At 37.8% G+C, this 18024-nt stretch overlaps 1 protein-coding gene across 7 annotated transcripts in view; it reads right to left on the minus strand.

Annotated features, from left to right (window-relative positions):
- LOC145985061 (uncharacterized) overlaps positions 1–16472 on the minus strand; it is a 97579-nt gene extending 81107 nt beyond the window's left edge. For all 7 annotated transcript variants that reach the window (XM_083118605.1, XM_083118610.1, XM_083118608.1 and 4 more), the window contains exons 1-3: positions 16323–16472; positions 5111–5275; positions 1937–2196 (exon numbers count right to left, since the gene is read on the minus strand). In XM_083118605.1, coding sequence (XP_082974731.1) covers positions 1937–2196; positions 5111–5129 — 279 coding nt within the window. In that variant the 5' untranslated portion in view covers positions 5130–5275; positions 16323–16472. The remainder of the gene's footprint in view (positions 1–1936; positions 2197–5110; positions 5276–16322) is intronic.
- Between the last annotated feature and the right edge of the window lie 1552 nt (positions 16473–18024).

Here is an 18024-nt window from a genome sequence, read left to right on the forward strand (position 1 = left end):
GCAGGTGGGGTAAAACTTCCCATCCGACATTTTCTTAATAGGTTTTGACCGGTTTTGCGACATGTGGGCGAGCGTTATCATGTTGAAAAATAAGTTTATCATGTCTGTTCTCCCATTCTGGTCGTTTCCTGGCCAGAGCTTGCTTCAAACGCATTAATTGTCGTCGATAACGTTCTCCATTAATAGTTTCACCCAGTTGCAGCAGCTCATAGTACACCACACCTTTCATATCCCACCATATGCACAGCATAACCTTTGCACAGTGAAGATCTCGTTTCGGTTGTGATAGACCTGGTTCACCTGGCTTCACCCAGGCCTTTTTTCATTTCGGATTCTCGTAATGGATCCACTTCTCATCACCAGTAACAATGCGATGCAAAAACCCCTTTCTTCTCTGTCTTTGAAGCAGCAATTCGCAAATGGTTTTTCGTCTTTCAACGTCTCTGTCTTTCAATTCATGTGGAACCCAATGTAACATCTTTTGAATCATTCCCATGGCTCTGACGCGTTTGGAAACTGTTGTTTGATCAACGCCTAATGCTTCTGCAAGTTCCTCCTGCATTTGACACGAATCCTGATCAAGCAATGCTCTCAATTCTTCGTCTTCAAATTTTTTTGGCTGTCCAGGTCGCTCTTGGTCTTCCAGGCCGAAATCACCACTTCTAAACCGTGCAAACCACTTCTGACACGTTCGCTCAGCTAGCGCATGGTCACCATACACTTCCACCAAAATACGATGACTTTCGGTAGCAGTTTTCTGCATCTTAAAGTCATGAAGCAGAACACCTTGCAAAAACACTTTCTCTGGCACAAACTGCGCCATGTTCAGTTGACTACAAAATGCTGTTGTTGATGCGTCAATCAACTGTCCTATACTACGAACGATGCGTGCTGCCAGGAGTTTTCAACGCATGTGTGGATACATGGAACTGTGGGACGATATGCTCGTTACGCCATCTCTTGTCCGGGCGCACAAATTAATTCCTAGACCAAATATAAAAAGCTGAGCATCACTTTATTAAAAACATCGCTAAATCATGCGAGAAAGTGGGAAATAGGGGGTTCGGGGACAAGGAGTAAGAAATTGTTACTGATTCTATGGAATGTTCACAATGTTGATAAAAAAGACCATTTGCTAACTTACGCTGTACTGCAATTTGAACTTAGAATTTTCAAAATTTCGTACATGCAAACTTAAAAAAGGCAATATTACAGCAAAAGCTCACAGTCACCAGGCTTATATTTTTAGTCGCCATGGCGACCGGGATTTTTCGAGCCCTGCTTATGGAAACATTAAAGGATTTCTACAATGATGCCAAACATGGCAGACGTTTTCCATTCAAAACACTGAATGATATATCTACAAGAGGGAAATACTGTTCATTATAAGTTGCATTTTGTGAGCAATCTAAATTGAGTTGAAGCCAATTTTCAAGCAAGAAATCAAATTTTCACAAGTTAATGATGCCATTCTTCCATTTAAATTTTGATGGTGATGCTGGCATCTAGGAGGCCCTAAGGTACAACATATCTCATCAATAATTGTATTGTATAGAATTGTATTGTAATTCACATCTCCTTGTTGAATCTCATTGATTATGCTGAATCTTTTGTTTGCTTGTGTTTATGTATGTTGGTAGTGTATGCTTGTAAAAGTTCTGGGGTACCAAAATGTAGCATCACCACAAGAACAAAATACACTTTAATAGTAAAATTTACTGTATTATTTTGTAATGTACAAGAGTGGTTACTTGAAATTGAAAGAATAACATTTTCTATTTAGCAATATTGAAGTGCTGCAAAATGTGCTAAGCAAAATGCATTTAAATCTGTGCCGAAGAGAGCTAGCAGTGACTTTTTTTTCTTTTTACGTGAATGGGGTGTGCAATACAAGTTATAATAATCTGACATCACAAAATACCAAAATGATTATTACCTTAATTGGAAGATGACGATGGATCTTGCTCTCCAGGTGCTCCTGTGCACCCTCCTCTCCAAATATTGACACCAAATCATGAGAAGCCACTGCACAAATCCGACACTTTGAGGAAGGATCTGGTTCCTGCTCACCTGAAGTTTCTTCAACAGGTACATAACATATTGGAACATTGCTTTCGTTTCCTAGTAGACCCAGTTCATCTTGAATTTGGATTACAGGAATCTCCACTATAGTGAACACATTGGGGTCAGTGAGGCCTGAAATTTATAACAGGAACTTCATTGTAAATTGTCTCTTTGGCTTAATGAACAATTGAAACTCAGGAACATATATCTTCAGAGGAGACTGTAAATCTTATAAAAATATCAATAAAAGAATACATGTAAATACTAGAAAAAATATTTTATTGTTTCAAAAATGTGAAACAAAATTGCTTTTGTAGTGTAACAGAATAATTGTAAATACTGTGAGTACTCTGTTTTGGTTGTTTGTGTGGCAACAAAGGCATAATGGAATGTACTGTTTAAGTAATATGATATAGTAGTCACTGTCAGGCCTACTCTTACAACATGTATTGTAAGATAAATATGTGTTAAATACTTATAATGGAAAATAGGTGTAGACTTACACTCGCATCAATCTACTGCTCATTCCGAAGAAGTTTTAAATCAGCTTCATATTCAGCTAGAATAATCAAAACTGGAACTTTAGATTGATTGAGTTGGGTGTTTTAAGTCCACTTTATGCACAGCAAGGCTAATTGGGATTGGACCTACAGTTTAAAGTGGGATCCAAACCACTATGTTAAGATGAAAACTGTAGTCCTATTGAACCAGAGAATTAGACCTGCTTTATCTATTAATGCCCTCGGACTGCACTTTGCAGACTAGTGAGACTCACAGTCTGTATAATCTTATGTGGGGCTTGTGTTGTTGTTCTTATATGTTTGTGATTGTCTCTCTTCATCCATCTTATCTTACCACCATTCATCCTCATCTTCGCGATTAGCCAAATGGGCAGAAAAGTTAAGTAAAATAAACTAAATCAACTAATAATCAGTCTTTGTGATAGCAAAAATTCTTGACCACAAGTATAAGTTATTGACTTTTATTGACTTCTTCACCTACTTGTGATTTATTTACTTCTGCTTGACTTCCATGACTTTCTTGACTGGTAAACACCCTAAATAACTTTGTTCTCTTTACAATCAAAATAATGAATAAGAATGGGAAACATCTTGTTCCATCCCAAGGCAAGAAATTACCCTCAGGCATTGAACAGTGACATCATCAATATGTGGCCTCAAAACTTTGATCATTAACCGCTTCCATTTTTGTTCTAGCAGGACAAATGTTTCTTTCTTTTTGACCAATGACGAATCAAAATGAATTTCACTATTGAGTTTGGGAGCGAAGTCCATTGACTTGTAATTTGCATGATTTCTCTTTGTTGAACTGAAACACGTATTTTCCTAATTAATATTATGTGATGCTCAAAATGTAGGACATTAATGACATTTTTCAAATTCCTCCCGGACGCCGGACATAAGGCTACAATGTAGGACATGTCTGGGGAAAAACCGGACGTCTGGTAACCCTAACCAGGAATCACCCCCTGGACCACTTAATTATAAGTGAGAGCATTAACCCTACCAAAAGCTAGTTAAGATGAAAACTAAAGCTGTACCTTAACAAGAGAAATAAACTTGCTTTACATATTAATGTATGCAAAATTAATGCTTCAGACTTCATCCAGGATGAGGAGTGGCTACATTACTTTATTTAATATTTTTGCAAAACTTTACACATACAAGAATGTAATTCTTACGAAACAAAGCTGAACAAATCATAACCACAAACTCAATACAATTTTAGATTCCTAAATATTCATAAACAACTGTCAGGCAAGGCTTGCATGTGAAAGGATACGTGCAGACCTGAAAAATAACAAAGGAAATAACCTATCACTCATCAACTGCTCAAATTATCATCATAAATTAAGAATAAGAGCAATTCAGTTGGCCGTTATTGTATTAGCAGTGTAAGGGGCGACCCTTTCTGGAGACGCACAAATGTATACATAGTACGCCCTGGACTGCATTTTGCAGACTAGCGAGGCAATTCTGTCTGGACAAGCAGGCAGTATAATCTTGTGTGGGGCTTGTGTTGTGATGTACATGTTTTTGATTATCTCTTGATTAATCTCATCTTACCACCCTTCACCATCTTTGTATCAGCCAAAGGGACAGAAAAGTGAAGTAAAAGGGACTAAATCAGTCAATCATTGTGGCAGGATAACTTCTTGCCCACAGGCACAATTTCTTGACTTCTTGACATCTCTCTTAATTTCATTACTTTTTCTTGACTTTCATGACTTTCTTAACTGGTAGACACCCTGATTATGATTTTAATTTTCTGAATATTATTACAAACCTACAGAGATTTACAAAACCAAGAGAATAACAGAAAAAAATGACTTGAAGTAATTTCCTGCCTCCTCACACTGAAATGTCACTTGTAAGAACAACCTTAGAATAATGCTTGGAACGACTTCTGGCTAACTGCTTCAGCAGAATGAACAGGACAATATGTTTTTTTTATATACTTAATCCTCTTTAACATTTCCACGAAATATTATTTTCCCATCTCAGGAAGATACAGGTTGATCCGAAAACATGGAAGATGAAACAAGGTACATGTTGTGAATTAATCATGTTTTAAAGTGTTCAACTGCACTTGCTCTCCAAGGAATACAGTTTATTCCACAAATAATGAACGCACACCACACACACATACATGTAAAATCATATCTCACATCAAAAATCTGGTTCAGGAAAAAGAAACGAGAGATTTATTTTAAATTTCTGGCACAAAAAAAACCTTCATTCTCCTTTATTTTCCCACTTTCCAAGTCAGTGGGGGTCCTAATTTTGCTCTGAGAAGTTTTAGCACTGCTGTAAATAAATAATACAATGCAAAATGTGTTTTGCACCTCAAACAGGACCGAAAAAATGCATTATCAGATTTAAAGCAACATGAAACAAATGTAAAATATTAAAACCTCTCTTTTAATACAAAGGAATCAAAAGACAGCAGGCTTATATAAACACCATAGTAATCACAATTATTGAGGTATTGAAATAAACATTAAGAAAATAAAAAATGCACTTACTTGATATATATGAATCCATTGTTTCAACGTATGCTTATGAAACTAACATGATTAGATCGTAACAGTCTAATCTCCAACATTCTTTCCCCAACACAGTATTAATCAGTGTCCATCATTAATTTTATCTCTAATTGTAACTTGCTCAATAAGTATATTCAGTCATACCTGCAAAATACAAGGGCATACATGGCAACAAGAACTGAGCACAGCTTACTTCTATTCAAGATTTTGTTACTAGATGAGAAGCCTGGCGGGAAGTGATGCAGAGGGAGAGCTTTCATGGGGGAAACTACCAATTGTTGCATGTCAATCTCGCCATTATGCATATTCCTCTTGTATATTTTACGAACCAGCCTCCTGATGGCATAGTGGTAAAATTGTTGCCTTGTAATCAAGTAGAGTTGAAAATGAGCAGGAAAATAACTTGCTTTTATGAAATAAAATAGTTTTTTTTTTGCACTGTAAAAATGCAATAATCAATGCAGAAACTGCACTAAACAGAAATAGATATATTAAAAAGTGAAATAGGGCAATAAAACCTGTAGGATTAACGTCAGTGCAGTTCTCAATGGTCAAACCTATCAGTATGTTGACTATCATTCTCGATGCACAGCTGAATTCACCACCATGTGAGTCGGCTTCCCCATCTTAGCATTCTGGGTATTGATAAGAACTCAAACAGAGTTCATATGAATTCCACTAATATTTTCCTTTACAAAGGACCACAGGTCGTTGCCGCATGTTGTTATGTCTGGACTTCTTGGAGGCCAGGTTTGAGGTCCACCTGATCCAACCCACACTAGAAACTGGCTGCTCAACCATTCTCACATGGGAGTCAAGTAATGCCCATCATGTTGAATAACTACATTGTTCAGAAAACGCGAACTTTATTGAGTTCTGGGATGAGCCAATAAGACATCATTTCGAGGTACCATTCACTGGTCACAGACATGAATATTGCACATTCGTTGCACTTGAATGTGGAGATGGATTAGATATCATCCCATGCTTTGCATGTAAGTGAAGCAAACAAAAGTTCTCCCCTGTGCATAGCACCATGCCATGAAGGTGTATAGGGGGTGTGGGGGTAACGCCCCACACTTTCTTGATCCGGTCGTGAGTGGGGGTGATGTGATCAGCATCACGCCAGTGAAGCAAACATGTGGTTCATTTATTTATACATACAGGGTGGCACATATTGTATCTACTAAACTTCAAATGACAATGGAAAGACGGTGAGTGCTTGAAGTAACTTTACATTGTTATGAAATAAAAATATACACATGGGCATTTAATACAGTGTATAATATGGACAATACAAACATCAGTGCACCTTGACAATAAAGTCCTCTAAATGTCCTCCTTCTGCTTGGATGCACTGTTCGAAGTGATGTGGGAAGGCTTTCATGATGTGTCTCAACATGTCCTATCATAACAGCATGTATTTCACAGTGACTGATGGTTGACAACATTATCTGTGGGGCTCTTCACGGTCTAACCCACCTCAGAATGTCGTGTATCTCTGGGAAAGGTGCATGGTGATCTTCATTGTTCTGCCGGAGTGCCCGGTGCTTGTTTGGAAGAAGGCTTCTACCACCGCAATCTGTGTCTGCACTGACCTAAGCTCCATGGTATACTAATTGCCTGACTCCAAACTCTCCATGAATGTATTAGGGTGGATCAAATGAAAACGGAACAGGGGGCCACAGAATGAAATCAACAAGGTTTATTTCAAATGTAATCACCAAAGTTACACAAGCACTTGTCCCACTGTTTCACCAAGCGATGAATAAACTGCTCGTAGAACTCCTTTTGCTGAGATCGGAACCAGTTGCGAACGAACATTGTCCATGACTTCATTGTCCAAGTGGAAGCGCTGACCCTTCAATGCCTTTTTCAATGGACCAAAGATATAGAAGTCACATGGCGATTGATCAGGGCTATACGGTGGGTGTTCCAACACTGTCCACCCAAACGTTGCCAACATGTTCTTTGTAACAGCTGACATATGTGGCCGCACGTTGTCATCAAGCAAAACCACCCCAGAGGACAACACTGATTGACTGACTGCCTGCTCGCCTTCTCGAACAATACTGCTGCCGGACCGCCTATGCATATCACGTGCGACTATCTAGGGCAAGTCCATTATGCAGTATGGGTTTCCTTCCTTCCCTCCTGCTCTACCTCTACACAGGATTGTTGCCACACACATACATAAATATAACCCAATACATCCAGTGTTCCATTTTTCATTTGATCCACCCTCCTATGTATACGACACATATGCACTTGCATTCTTACAGGGTCGCCAACTCAAATTGGTAGATACAATATCTGTATTACACATATATTTAAACCGGATAAAGATGAAGGCAATGAACTTTTGCCAGAGCTACACATTTTGGCAATGCAGAGGCAGAGTAACAATTCAAGCAGAGATTGCATCATTCACTCTCCTGGCTCTCTAGCAGATTTGAAAATGCAACAACACTGGAGGGTCCGTCCATTTGAGGTACAGTTGCAAGTCCATTTTATGTTCAGATAGGCTAATAAGCACTGAACCTACAATATTAAAATGGAATCTGAACTACTATGCAATATGTCTCATCTGGGAACTACAAGGGGTACCACACCCCTTGATTACAAGACAACAACATTACCACCAAGGGTAGACAAAAAATAATAATAATAATTCAGGCGGCAGTCCCTTTTTCTCAGGAACCAGCTTTTTTTATTTTCTTTTTTTAAAAAAGGCTAAGAAATCAATGAATCCAACTGATAAGCTATGAAATGTGATCTTAAACATTTAATTTATTAAAAGTAATTAACTCTTGCACCTGAGTGGCATTCCTAAAGAAGGCTCACCTGGTAACTGGTAACAGCATGAAAAACAGCTATACAATATATTCTAATTTATGGCTGACTCTACTATCACTGCAGATTTTAAAATTTGGGTAGCAATTGTGCAAAAATTTATAATGGCATATCTATTATTATGAATTAATGATACAGAAAAATACACAAACACACTCACTGTCGCTTCTATCAACAGAGAATGCCTTGTCCATGGGGAGCATGCATGCTTACGTAAGGTATTTTCAAGTTGTTTCTTCTCCCAACATAAAACTTTTTTGGGGGGGATCCAAACAGTGCTCCTTACATTAACACTGCACTGCATGCGCTACGTTCTAAAACGTAACTACACGCGTGGGCGCGGTTGCACTCACCGACATATAATCACAAATAATGTATTAATTTTTCAGCATCAATATTTTATTTTCTCATTTTACACACCACTGAACATTATACATCTGTAATCATTGCTTTGTATTTTTGTAAAAACTGCTGTTGTTTTGTTCGGAAATGAACGTTGTGTGGTTTTGTGCCACCGTGCCTGTTTTTTTCCGTAATGCCATTACACGCACAGGCAGCATGTAATATTTTGCTTAAAAATTATTAATTTTCAGCTATATATGTATGATTATTTGTTTGGTCACTCAGCTAGTTTATCAGGTCCAAAATTCGCTTCTGCTCCAACTCACAATCCATTTTCACAGCGACAAATCGGATGGGAAACCTCTACAGTGTACGTCCCAAAACAAAAACTCCAATGCACACGTGGACAGTGTGGAGCCATTAGCAGAGCAACTTGGACAGTACAGGTCGATCAAACGAGTTGGAGATGGCACTTGCACAAGAAAATACCTACAAGGAAAGATTCAACCAACAAAAATGAGGAATAATATCACAATCAGTTCTCTACGAGCAGCGTTGAGCCACCCACGTGTGCACTGCGGTGTTAAGTAAGGTTCAAATTTTGTGTGACAATGATTGCCAAAATTCTACGATAATTAGTCTTTCTGCTAGGGAAATTTGAAAAATCAAGAAACAATCTGAACTGTTACCCAATTTGTTATATTTTATTACAGGATAAATATACAAATTAGTCAGTGTTATTAGTGTTACCACATGGGATATCATAATTTGTCTTTTGTAGTTGCAAGGTCTATAACACTGTGCAGTGAGCTTTTACATCAGCGTTTGGCAAGTCTTGCGATGACTACATAAAAATGTCATGCTTCGACACTGCTTTTCATGTACGATTACTCTAATAAAAATACATAGTGAAGCTTTTTAATTGTGCTAATTGTTTCTCCAGGCTGAGAACTTTCTTTCACATTCGTTTCCAGCATCATAGTTCCTTTTGTTTCATTGTGATTTCATGCTACATATGAAATTTTAACATGGTTCTATTTCAATTTGCTTCTATTAACACATACTGCGGAGAATTAGCAACTACCTAAGATTTTGTTTACATATATGCTTTTGTACTTAGGTTAGTCAGGCCAAATTTGGTTCTCTTAGCATTAAAATAAAGTCCCTAAATGCATTCTACTAAGGTTCCAATTTACTTCTACATTAATTATCACTAGTCGATTAAGTTTTTTTTAAATAAATAACTTTTTTCGAAATCCAAACAGTGCTTACTTTAAGGTATGTTCAAATTTCGTGCGACAATGACTGCCAAAATTCTACGATAATTGGTCTTCCTGCTAGAATTTGAAAAAAAATCGTACAACAATCGGAACCGTTAGCTTTTTCCAGTATTCTAAGGCTCATTCCATGACAAATTAACCGGGGTCTGAACCTCGACATCTCAGAAACTGATATTTTTTGGTGCAGTGATAGTACCAGTAAAGTTGACGAAAACTGCCAAATTTCAGATTTTTTTGGGTCTTAATTTTTGAGTTATTGACTTTTAAAAAAGCAAAAAATCCCAAAAGTTGATGACATATCAAAATCTTTGAACAGCTGTAGATCAAAAACTATTTGACCTAGAGAGCTCAAATTGGTGTCATTCTCTTATGCTTTTAAGGGACTTTTATTTGAAATGCAACATGACTGTGGTATTTGAATTTCGAAATTTTTTTGAAAAAAATATGTTTTGAAGAGATCAGTTGACTATTTGTGTGCAAAATTTCATAATGGCAGCAATGGCTTCATCACAAAATCACTTTTTTGTATTGTAATGTGTGCGAAATTTGCTACATTTGTTAACTTCCATGATAAGACCCCAACTATATGCTGAGTGGTTGATATTGAAGTCTTCATATTAGTCTATTTTATAATTTTTGGAATACAAGTAACATGAAAAAATTTATCACTTTTAATATCAGGTAAGAACATTGAAAATGTACGAGGGGAAGTCATTAAATAACAGTAATCTTATTCTAAACTTCATGGAGATTTATGCTCAACTAAAATTTGTATTTCGGCACTCAAAAAGGTTCCTTAGCAACATGCCATAAAGGTGCCGTGACGATTGAGGAGTAAGCTCCTGCGCAGTAGCACGTACAACATGGTCGCTATACTGTTGACTTGCACCATAGACGAGCAAGAAAGTGCTATTCTCTTTATGTGGTCAGAGGGAGTAAAACCTTATTAAACCTACAGTAGAATGAAGGTTCAGCTCGGAGACAACTGTTTGTCAGGGGAAAGTGCATGAATTTGTGGAAAGATCTAAAGACTGAAGACAAAATGTCAATGATGAACACCGAAGTGGAAGGCCAGTTTGCGTGACAACTGAGGCAATGAAAGAGCAGATCGATCAGCGAATCCAATAATTTAGTACTCTCTCCTGACTTAAACAATTGTCTCCATACTGAACCTTTATTCTGCTGTAGATTTCAGAATAGCGTGTGCAGACCCTCTGATTAGGGAAGGGGGGGGGAGCCTTGATGAAAGTTCATTTGGAGAAACAGAAATCTCATTTCATCTCACTGTATTATTTATTGTATTGATGAGTATGGAACAGGGGCGTATATAGTGTGTGTCTAGAACCAACTGAAAATCACTGTATTACAAGAATACGAACTTCCGCGGCACCAATGTTCTTTGCTCCTCTCTTTTATTCCCCCTAATTTACATATGAACATGGTTTAATACAGCAGACTCAAAACAACTGCACATAATTTATTCATTTCCAACAGTGATGGCCATTAGGGGGCAGGTTTTCCCTCACTTTTTGCCCCTAAACTATAGCCTCTTAATGCCAAGCCTTGTCTACAAAGAAAAACTAAACTGTTCTTGTCCCTCTTACTTTTGTAACCCAATCGCTGCTACTGATTTCTAATATAGGGCCAACTTATCTTGAAAACGCATAGGTAACAAAACTAACGAATAAACTGTATGAGAGTGTGAATAACAAGAAATTTGTTAGAGAACAAAGTTGGATAGTTCAATTACATAGGAAATAATGCACCTTCCATAGTTGCTTGGAACTTTCGTCGGCTTGAAAATACTTAATTGTGTGAAGAGCATAATATTGTTCAATAACGGTGATAAGATTCCTCTATACTAAATTCCTAAGCAAGAGTATTAAAGGGGACAACTGCCCCCTTTTGCACCCCACAAGGTTTCTCCCCATCTGACCACAAAAAAAAAAAAAAACAACTAATAACCCTTCGTTGCTCTTCTATGGTGCAAGTCAACAGTGTAGCGGCCATGCTGTACGAGATACTGTGGAGGCGCATACTGCTCGATCGTCACAACACCTTTATAGCACCTTGCTAAGGAGCCTTTTTGAGTGCCGAAACACAAATTTTTGTTGTGCATAAGTCTGCATGAAGTTTAGAATAAGATTCCTGTTATTTAATGACTTCCCCTCGCACATTTTCAAATTTGCTTACCTGATATTGAAAGTACTCCAAAAATTATAAAATAGGGTAAATGCTCTAGTAATGGACACCAAAAACAAAATTATTATTGTTAATATCTATAAGAAATTATTATTTAGCATTTCACTTACCTCATATATATTTTGATGCAGAAGACTATGCTCCATAAAAACATGAGTTATTATGGTAGTGAACAGGCTGTTTAGGTGGTTGGGCACATATTACACTGAAGTGCATTAGTTCTTGTTACCCACTGCTTCAGAGTTAGTGCTTCTTCTCACTACATGTGAAGCAAATAAAATGTCCAATATATGTGTTACTGTCTTTAGAATCACATGGAATCGAAAAATGAGGTGTTCATAATTAATGTTTACATGGATGTAACTAGATACACACCTAATGCATCAAGTTCAAATGAAGTTCACACAGCAACCACAACACACACATACACACACAAACATTTTTCCCTCCACAATAAATGGTACTTTGAAGCTCAATGAGGTGTAGCCTTACTTGCCAATAACCAATAGAGTCCATTGTGCTTCAGCACATAGGTAAAGCCTAACCAAACATCCATAATAAAGAATTTATTTCCTAAGGTGTCCATTACTGGAGCATTTACCCTAGATTAATATTAAGACTTCAACATCAATTACTCAGCATATAGTTGTGGTTTGTAACATGGAAGTCAACAAATTTCGCACACATTACAATACAAAGAAAATAATTTTCTTAAGAACGCATTGCCATGCCATTATGAATTTTTGATTAAAATTTCAATCTTCGCGAAACATTTCATTGTTTTTTCGCTTCCGTAACATGCAATATGGCGACCACAGGTTGACTAGCATTGTCGATCATCAGTGGGTATGCAGTACTTCCAACCTTCTTCACCGAAAAATACCTAGTACGATGAACATTTCATTAAAATACCTAGTACAACGAACCATGCACAGATAGTTCCTAAAACCATTCAATAGCCCCACGAACCATGCACGGCAAGGTTAGGTTAACTTAGGTAAGTCAAACAGATAAAATTGTTAATCAACGCCGTGCAACTTCATGACACATCCTGCACACATCATCTTTTCGGAAGTTCGGACTGAAAAATTATGCACATTCACGTACGTTCTGGAACGTTTACACAGTTACAAAACCACATGGTTGGAAACACTGACCAGGGGTTACATCATCAAACGCACGGAACATCTGATTCACATAGTGGAAGGTAATGGTGAAGAGCTTTTGTGCATCGGAGAGACATTAATGTCGAAAAATACATGATTTGCCAGCCGAATAAATTGAACGAAGGGAGAAAATAATTCCACGACCTTTCTAAAGTCTACAGAAACTCAGTTCCGTAAGTACTTTCTCCTGTAAAATTGAAGAAATAAGTTTCTCGGAGATTGAAATTTTGCCCAATTCTGCATTGCGGAACATTTCTTTAGGTGTAATAATGAATTTCTAACGGAAATAATGTCTACTTCTTACATTTACGAGTACTTACTGTTCTTCCATTTCTCGGTCCTCTAACACGCAAGATGGCAATAGCAACGTGGCAGTGTTTTGTCGATTTGGAGTGTGAATGCAGTGTTTCAACCTTATTCACCGAAAAAATACCTAATTTCGTGGCAGGATTGGAAATTATGCTAATACCTCATTAGCCCCACAAACCATTTCCGGTAAGGTTAGGTTAGGCTAGGCAAACATAGTTAAAAAACTTCACGATGCATCCTAGACACGTCATCTTCTTGCGAAAACACGGCGTGGTTTACAACACTTATTGGGGGTTACGTCATCTAAAACACGTGAACATCGTGTTCATGTGCAGAAAGCAAACGGCAGCAACAGCAATTCCGTGTCTGAGAGATATTTTCCCAGAAGAAAACATGAATTGGCATTGAAAAGGATAAAAACTACATTCCCGAACCTAAACAACGATACAGAAAATGATTTCCGTAAGTACTTTCTTGTGTAAAAAGTAAGAAATCAGTCTCCACTATAAGGAACTGTTAACAAATTGTGTTTATTTTCGTGCAAAAAGCATAATGGCACCTTGAACTATGTTCCACAATACACAATTGGTAAGTAAGAACCATGCAAAACACAAAATATCCAATTTTAATGTGTCTCCGATATAACAAACTGTTACCGCTTTCAGTATGTCATCAAATCTTGAGATTTTTGCTTCAAAAACTAAGACCCAAAAAAATTTGACATTTGGCACTTTTTGTTCTCTTGATAGGTACAATATATGGTAACAGTATGGTATAGTGAAAACACATTTCACTCGTTTATTTCCTAATTATTTACATTTGTACTTACCTCTTATACATAGCGGACCATATTTGAACGTGAGATTATGCTTTTTCACTGAAAAAAGCGTAATTTTTCACATTACAAGTATTTATTGTTCGTTGCTAATTTGCTTTCATTACACAAAATATGGCGGGCAACTCTTGCCTCACATTGTCTATTGTCAGCTGATATGCAGTGTTTCCAAACTTATGAACCGAAAAATGCCGCACAAACTATTCACAGAAGGTTTTTAAGCAAAAATTGATCCACAAACCATTCACGGAAGTTTAGGTTAGGCAAACATAGAAAATTAAATTGCAAAAAAAAAAAAAAAAAACCGCTCACACGTCATCTTGTAAAACTACCGCGTGGTTGCTACACTAAAAGGGGGTTACATAATCGAACGCATGGAACATTTGATTCATGTAGTCGACGGTAATGGTGGCAAGAGCTATCATGCATTGGAGATACATTAATGTCGAAAAATACATGATTTACCAGCCGAATAAGTTGAACGAAGGTAGAAAACACTTCCACGAGCTTCCAAAAGTCTACAGAAACTCAGTTCCGTAAGTAGTTTTTCCTGTAAATTTGAAAAAATGTGTTTTCACTATACCATACTGTTACCCAATGTATCTGAATCCTTTAGGTTCAAAAATAATTTTTATCGGTTGATTTGACATGGAATGAGCCCTAAAGCACTTCCTAATACATACTCCTATAAAACATCCAACAAAATCATTACACATTCGAAACCATTTCCACATACAGATCTTGGTAAAACTGTCAAAGCCGGGAATCAGATTTCTTCAAATTTACAAGAGAAAGTGCTTACGGAATTGAGTTTCTGTGTAATTTCGGAAGGTCGTAGAAGTTTGTTCTCGCATTTTTCAATGTAGTCGGCCGCTAATTCATGTATTTTTCTATAATAATGTCCATCCGATACACGAAAGTTGTTGCTTGCATTTCCATCCATGTACTTGTACCGGATGTTGCGAGCATCTGATGACGTAATCCCGGTAAGTGTTTCCAAACACACAGTTTTTTCACTATATTGCCCAACCGGTACTAGTATATTATCCTTCGGACACATTTATTTATTTTTACAGAAGAAACTACTTACCGTAATAAGTTCCTGTAGCATTGTCGAACATCGGGAAGGTGTTTTGTGTGATGTGGGAATGTTTCATAGCTGAAATTCATGTTGTTTGTTGAAAATTAATTCTCCGACGGAGAATAGCTAGCCCCACGAACCATTGGCGCGTGGATAGGTTAGTTCTGTTAGGTTAAGAAACATAGTTAAAATTTGGTGTCGTGTTAGTATCAGGATCTAGAAATTGGAAATAATTGCGAACCATTGACGCTAGCCCCACAAACCATTGGCGCTAGCCCCACAAACCATTGGCACATGGTTAGGTTAGGCAAACATAGTTAAAATTTGGTGTCGTGGTAGTATCAGGAATATATATATTTGGTTGTGAAACAAAAAATATCGCGAAAATAGACAGTTTCCATTCCGAAAACTAACGCCTTATTTTGTAATTTCTAGATGTTCTACACCTTCAGGAATGTTCCGCGAAGCAGATACGTAAGTACGAATGTCAAAAATTGACGAAACGAAAAAATTAGAGGTGTCCGAAGGATAGTAAATTTTTTCCAAAAAAACAATCCCAAGTTGAATTTGGATTGGATTGATTTGGTGTTTTAAGTCCACTTTATGCACAGTAAGGCTAATTGGGACTGGACCTACAGTTTCAAGTGTGATCCGAGCCACTATGTACCTCCACCGGAACCCCTTGATTACAAGGCAACGACGCTACCACTGCGCCATCAGGGAGGCCCTAATCCCAAGTTGAAAAATGTTCCGCTATGCATTTAAGGTAAATACAAATGTAACTAATAATTCGGAAATAAACGAGTTAAATGTGTTTTCACTATATCTAACTGGTACCACAATCTTTTGCAATGCAGAATAAATAAGTACGAATGTCAACAATTACAGAATAAACGAGTTACAGCCGATTCCCGGCTTTCAGATCTTTAGGTCATCGTTCATAAATTATCGTCGACAGATGTCATATTTTTTAACTACCTTACTGGTGAAATATTTTCAAGATTGTTACAATTACGTTCTTGTACAAAGCTCGGTATCGAATGATACATTACTTAAAGAACAATGTGTTAACAGTAAAAAGTTCAATGCAACAAACGTTCAACCTTCATGCTACCTTACTTACCAAAATACTTGGTCGTCATCTTTTTTAACTCATAAGAAGAAAACACGAATTAATAATAATTATTAAACAGCATATAATCAAAATATCTGCAAGAATATAAAATACAACGAATAGAGCACGGTGGACTGGACGGCGCGGCGCGTAACGTAGTGTATAACTGATCGCACGGTTCTCAAACTCCTTTCTTGGTCAAGCTCCGCCTTTCGTGTTTTCACGTCATGGGCAAAATCATTCGTGATTAGTTAGGAATGTCAGGTTTAAACTTTCTTGACCGCCACAAGTCCAAGGGCGGAGCCACAGATTAGAAACGGGGAGGAGCGGAGTTCAGTACATATGCGAAAAGGGAGTCACACGAACGCGTACCTGCGTTCGAGGGATCGAGTATCGCGAACTCGAACATTTTACTTGGCATTAATGAGAAATTCTAACACACGAAATTGGGGACAATGGGCCTGGTCAAAGCTGGCTATTGTAGGTGGCAGCACCCCTGTTCCGTCCCCACGTTTTTGATAGCCTATTTGATACAGAACGTGCTGCTATTACATTAAATTAGGGGTGTGCGGGACATCATTTTGGGGGTCGGGATGGGAATATTTTTTTAAATCCCGACATTTGGGACGGGAAAAATTCGCAAATTCCCGACAACGTCGGGAAATTTTTGAGACGGAAATTGTTCGAAATTTCCCGAACCTCTGGAAATCTTGAATTTTACACGTCCTTTTCACCTTAAGTGATAGTTTTTGCATTTCTGGAATACAAACTAACTATTTCCGATGATTTCGACACACTTACAATGCAGAAAACGTCGAGAATTAACGACTTTTTAAAATGATCATTCGGTGTAGACGGTGTTAAAGGCGGAGCTACTGCGGAGCATGCGCATTCGTCTGGTCCCCCTATAACATCCGGTTATGCTTACGATGCTATGGACGTTAATATGAAAAGGCAAAGTGGAGATTCTTTTACAAGGAAATAGGCTGTCAGCTGTGTACCATATGATTGTACAGTTCGATCGGGAACAAATTTATTGACTCAAGTATCACTTCGTAAGTTTCCGAAGGACGTAGAGAGACGAAACCTGTTGATACAAGCAGAAGGAAGAAAGGATTGGTACCCGGAAAGGATTTGTACGACTTGCATTTTTTTACAAACATATTGATTCATCGTTTATCTGCGTATTGTGTTGTGGTGAAAAGCACGCCTCTTAGTGAGGATTCAAACCGAAGCGACACACGACAACAGTGGTTCGTACCGAAGTGACAAGCGACACAGGCCAATTTAGTCTATAAATAAGCATTTACCGCTCATGGGAGATCAAGGCTCAGGCGGCATAATACACGCCAATAAAAATCGGTTCGAAAAATTTAATTGATAACTGAGGATTCACTTTTAAGTGGCACGTAGATTACACACCGAAGCGACAAGCAACAGCCCCTTTACTCTAAAGGAAACTATTCACCATGCATACGAGTACAACAGACCGAGGCAACACGATGCATGGTACTGAAAAAACAACAGTCCAGTTCAAGCGACACGTGCATTGGTTCGAAAGGAAGCTTTCAGACTGCAGCGATGCGTGTCTCTTGGAAACCAACATTCAAAAATAAACAACACCTTCTGAATTAAAGAGACACGACAAATTGCAGGTGTCGCTTGTCGCTCGGAATGGACCGTTTTATCAATACCGTGCATTGTGTTGCTC

The sequence above is a fragment of the Lepisma saccharinum genome, chromosome 3 (assembly GCF_977018435.1).
Source record: "Lepisma saccharinum chromosome 3, izLepSacc3.1, whole genome shotgun sequence".
NCBI classification, from domain to species: Eukaryota; Metazoa; Arthropoda; class Insecta; order Zygentoma; family Lepismatidae; genus Lepisma; species Lepisma saccharinum.